The 5648-nt window shown below is 41.8% G+C and overlaps 1 protein-coding gene across 1 annotated transcript in view; it reads right to left on the bottom strand.

Annotated features, from left to right (window-relative positions):
* Window positions 1-1123: 1123 nt before the first annotated feature.
* The window catches only part of LOC137415274 (uncharacterized), a 342617-nt gene continuing 338092 nt past the window's right edge, over window positions 1124-5648 (bottom strand). Inside the window, exons 16-17 of the mRNA XM_078779443.1 lie at window positions 1203-1297; window positions 1124-1153 (exon numbers count right to left, since the gene is read on the bottom strand). Of these exons, the coding sequence (XP_078635569.1) occupies window positions 1124-1153; window positions 1203-1297 (125 nt within the window). The remainder of the gene's footprint in view (window positions 1154-1202; window positions 1298-5648) is intronic.

The raw sequence follows: 5648 nt of genomic DNA, 5'->3' as shown, positions 1-5648 counted from the left end.
GAGGTATTTTGAATTATGTGGTGGTGGGGTGTTTTTAAATGATGTGGTGGTGAGGTGTTTTTAAATCACGTGGTGGTGAGGTGTTTTGAATTACGTGATGGTGAGGTGTTTTGAATTACTTGGTGGTGAGGTGTTTTTAATTATGTGGTGGTGATGTGTTTTGAATTAGTTGGTGATGAGGTGTTTTTAATTATGTGGTGGTGAGGTGTTTTGAATTAGTTGGTGATGAGGTGTTTTGAATTACTTGGTGGTGAGGTGTTTTAAATTATGTGGTGGTGAGGTGTTTTGAATTACATGGTGGTACGGTGTTTTTAATTACGTGGTGGTGAGGTGTTTTAAATTATGTGGTGGTGAGGTGTTTTGAATTACATGGTGGTGAGGTGTTTTGAATTACATGTTGGTAAGGTGTTTTGAATTACATGGGGGTGAGGTGTTTTGGATTACGTGGTGGTGAGGTGTTTTAAATTTGGTGGGGGTGAGGTGTTTTAAATTACGTGGGGGTGAGGTGTTTTAAATTAATTGGTGGTGAGGTGTTTTAAATTAGGTGAATGAGGTGTTTTAAATTACGTGGAGGTGAGGTATTTTAAATTACGTGGTGGTGAGGTGTTTTAAATTACTTGGTGGTGAGGTGTTTTGAATTAAGTGGTGGTGAGGTGTAATCATCCCAAACTTCCAGTCTGCACCTGGCCCCTCCCCTATGTATGTGCTGAGGGTTTCTTTTTTGAATTTTATATATTTTTTCAACCTAAATCTTCAACCTAAATTGCTTATAAAACTGTAATATCACAAACACCACAAATAAATTTGTACAAAATAATTGTTTGTATTATGATTGGTGTAAATCATGACAACACAGCAACTCAGGTACAGTCATTATCCTCAGCTAAAATAAGCCCGTTCCTCAGTAACGACGCGTGGTGAGACGAGCGCAGCGAGCCGAGCCAAGCTAGTATATATATATATATATATATATATATATATATATATATATATATATATATATATATATATATATATATATATATCTATATGTATAATATAATATACATATATATATATATATATATATATATATATATATATATATATATGTATAATATGGAAAAATATATATATATGTGGATCATTGACATTCTTTGTGTGCCATTTGCTCCTTTAATCATTCCAGAATAACTCACCTGTCCATGCCTTTGCTCTCCAACAGGTGCATCCTGGCAGTTAAAAACCACTGTGGTCCGCCTCTGACGTTGTTCCTCCCACAATGCAGGATTGAAGCTGTCACTCTCTGAGGTGTAATCTGCAGGGAGGTATTTGGAGAGTAAGATCTCCATGGGGAATTACTATAGACCATGATGCAAAAGGGGCATTATGCAATGGGCACGTGGATTTTTACAAGTTTATATAAACACTCGTTTTGCACAAGGAGTGTGTGTGTGCGCGTGTATATATGTGTATATATATATATATATATATATATATATATATATATATATATATATATATATATGTATATATATATATATGTATATATATATATATATATATATATATATATATATATATATATATATATATATATATATATATATATATATACATACACATACACATACACAGACTTGGCATTTAATATGGAATATTTTTTTTTTCTTGACTTGGGTTTACTTTTTGAACTCAGTGTATCAATCTGGTGAGTTTCTTTTACCCTTCGGTGATGTCTTTGTTGAAAGAACCATGTCACTGATTGTCTTTTGCAGCAAGAAGTTAATAACAGGATTATATCACAGGTGGCGTGACAAAATGTAAGGACAGGTACATTTGACGATTGGTTTCACAATCGGGTATATAAGGGTTGTTGCGTTCTGTATTCATGGAAAACAACTGCTGCACGTCTACAAAAGTTATTGCCGCTTCCTCTGGAGATGGTCCGTCAACTTGACAATGCTTTTTGTCATGGAGTGGTGGCTTTACGAAATTCTGGCATGAAACAGCGTGCTATTGCTCGGCATTATGGCATCACTCAAGGTCAGGTATCAAAGATCCTGAAATGAAATGCTCAGAAGGGTGTCCCTACTCCAATACCGAGGCCAGGACGTCCCCGCAGAACCACAAGGCGGGATGATCGCCAGCTGCACCGGTTAGTCCGCAATGGCCGTACCAAGTCAGATAATCGGCTTAGGGCTGAGTGGCAGCAACTGACAAATGTGCCTGTATTCAGAAGGCTAGTCAACCAACGACTGGTTCAAGCAGGCTATCGTGCCAGGCGTCCCCTGAGAAAGCCACGCCTGACCAGACAACACAGCCAGCGCCGATTGCAGTGGGCCAGAGAGCACCGTCAATGGCAGCCAGGACACTGGAATCACGTTATCTCAGTGACGAGTCTAGATTTCTGGTCTATCGTCAAGATGGCCGCGTCCGAGTGCACAGACAAGTGCATGAAGCCTACAACAAAGATTGTATAGTGCCAAGAGTCCAAGCTGGAGGTGGTGGGGTGACCGTTTGGGCTGCTTTTCATGCAGGGGGCAAAACTGACCTGGTTGTTCTGAATGGAAACCTGAACCAGTTCAAGTACAGGGTCATTCTGGAAGAAACATTGCTTCCATGTGCTCGTGCACCCTTTCGAGGAAACTTTGTCTTCCAAGATGACAATGCACGGCCTCATCGTGCTCGCATGATCCAACATTTTCTTGCTGACCGTGGTGTAGAGCATATGGAGTGGCCTGCCATGTCCCCGGATATGAATCCGATACAGAACTTGTGGGCAGAATTAACGCGTCAAATTGACAACTTGGACCAGCAGCCGACCTCTGTGCGTGAATTGCAGCAGACTATTGTCACTGCATGGCAAGCGATTCCTGTCCAAACCTTGGAAATCTCGTGAACAGCATGCCTCGACGTGTACGTGCTCTCCTGAATGTTCGTGGGGGTTACACGAAGTACTGAACTGTAATTTTACTGTCCGTAATCCCAGTCATAATTTAGCTTTTGTTAAAAAATTTTTTGGCTGATGTGAAAAATAAAGAGATACTTCTGGAAAACGTAGAGAAGTTTAACACAGTACTGTCCGTGAATTGAGTTCGATATCAGTTAACATCACTTTCAAGGATCAATTTATTTGCTTCGAAATGTCAAATGTGGTTTTTGTTTCTTTTAAAGGTCACATTAACAAAATCTAGAATAATTTCAACATAATTCCAATTAACTTTTGGTTCTAAGACATCTTGAAAAGTAAGTTCACCCCCACAAAAAAAATATTCCATATTAAATGCCAAGTCTGTATATATATATATATATATATATAAATATATATATTGTTGTGGATATGAGGATTGTGTTTTTTTGATTGTTTTATTGTGGACCCTCTTGCCTCCAGTCTGTGTATAAAGGTCAAAGGTCGTTCCGTAGTTATTTCATAAACAATCACGTTAGCCAATCATAGATTTCCTCCTTGTTGACAGTTATTTCCTTATTCTGTGTATTAGGCTAAGGATTTGTCTTCCATTAATTGACACTCCATTGCACCGAATTCAAATAGATAGATCCCCTTTCATTTTCATTTCACAAAGCCTCAATTGTCAACTGCATTCACCGCGACTCCATTAGCCACGAGGTAGGCTTGGAGAAGAAGGGGGAGGAGCTGCCGAATCCTGGGCGTGCCCGCCCATCGTCATCAAGGGTGGAGCCAGAGGTCCCGTGCCGACCAATCAGGGCCGAGGCGAGCTGACCGATGGGTGTGTTCTAGAGGCCGGCGGCTTGATCGCCCGCGGGCGTTATAAAAAGCGTGCACGGAAGCCTTTGACAGGAGTGATGAGAAGGAGGCCAAGTGAGAAGTGCAAAGAAAGGGTTGCGAGAAGTGCGAAACCAGAAGTGCGCCAGAGACGGCAGAGGAGACCAAGTCCAGAAGTGCGAAACCAGAAGTGCGCCAGAGACGGCAGAGGAGTGCAAGTCCAGAAGTGCAAAGAAAGAGTTCTGCAGAGAGCCGCTTCAACCAGCCGTGTGAAGCCCTGACAGGGCAGCGAGTGACCCTGCCGGTGTGCGGTGTAAAGCCGAATACAAGGAGCTGCCGGCTCCTCGCTTCCCGCCCGGAGTGGACCTGCTCGCTGTGCCCTGTGATTCCACCTGCTCATCCCTCCAAACGATTCCTGTCCTTCCATCCTTTTGTGAACGTGAGTTTGTTTTGTTTGTTCTGTCCAGGGTATAAGTTAAGCCTGTGTAGATAAGCTAGCATTTCACTGTGTCTCCTTGATTTCTTCTGTAAATTATTTTATTATCCTTCCCTCTCCTTGGTTACTTTTGGTTGTAAATAGCAAATAAATTATATTCGTATTCCCTACTTCTGTCTTCCTCTTCTTCACATCCGTGTCGCCTTTGTCTTTTCCCCATTGAATATCGAATATCATTGAATTGAAGTGGCACGATTTGGCCCACGTTTAAGGGATCGGGTCTAGTCATTGTAAAAACGGTTCGGGCCGCGGCGCCATCCGCTCGGCAAATTAACATCTTATCCGCGGTCCGTAACAATATATATATATATATATATATATATATATATATATATATATATATATATATATATATATATATATATATATACTGTATATATATATATATATATATATATACTGTATATATATATATATATATATATATATATATATATATATATATATATATACTGTATATATATATATATATATATATATATATATATATATATATTATATATATATATATATATATATATATATATATATGTACATATCTACGGTTTTGAGGTTTGTACAATGAGCTCAATAAAGGTTAAAGGTTGCCCCCCATAGATAGTCACACAAGCAACATGTTGCCTCATTTGTAGTATAGTTATGTCTTAGTATGTGTGAGAATAGGCCCTTTCCAGTGTTAATTCTGCATTGTGTAAAGACAGGAGAATGGGTCCTACTTCTGCAAACCATTCTACCTGTACAGGCGCGATCCATTTTGCTACCCTTTGCTTGCTCACTAGTCGAGTTAACACGAGGTAGGCCTAAAAAGGTGGGGGCGGCGTGGAGGTCGGAGCGGCAGAGGCGATGACGGTAAGCATGGGCCGCCAATCAGGGCTCAGTGGTGGCGGTGTCAGAGGGCGTGGTGAGAAGAGTCTGGTGAGTTCCAGAAGGTTCGCGGGGCGGGCCTACATAACCCGATGCGCAAAGCCCTCGAGAGGACTTGCAGAGAGGGAGAAGACTTGCAAAGGACTGAAGCGGAGGACTTGCAGAGGAGAGGGAGCATTCGCATTGTACCGCTTGATGAACTTGACCGTCGCATAAGAACGCGCGCTAACCAACACCGAGGCAGTGAGGAAGAAGAGTTGGTCGCTAGATATACGCGGGCGCAGCCAGGCGCGTTTATAACGAACTTGCGTATTCCAGCCAAGTGAGTGAACGAGGCTGGGTAACCGCCCCTTTGCCGTAAAAGCCGTCCCGCCTTTGCCGTAAAAGTCCTCTCCACCGTTCGCCCTGATATATCACCTTTGCTCGAGAGACACGCTACGTGGCCCTGCCTTCATCGATCTCCATCTTCGCAGACGTGCCGGGGACCGTGGAGAGCTGGACGAGGACCATCCTTGGACGTGCTGGGGAACACCTGCCCATCTGCAATACCCTGTGTGAGTG

Source organism: Myxine glutinosa, chromosome 1 (genome assembly GCF_964187855.1).
Source record: "Myxine glutinosa chromosome 1, kmMyxGlut1.1, whole genome shotgun sequence".
Classification (NCBI taxonomy): Eukaryota; Metazoa; Chordata; class Myxini; order Myxiniformes; family Myxinidae; genus Myxine; species Myxine glutinosa.
This window is presented reverse-complemented; position numbering and strand designations above follow the sequence as displayed.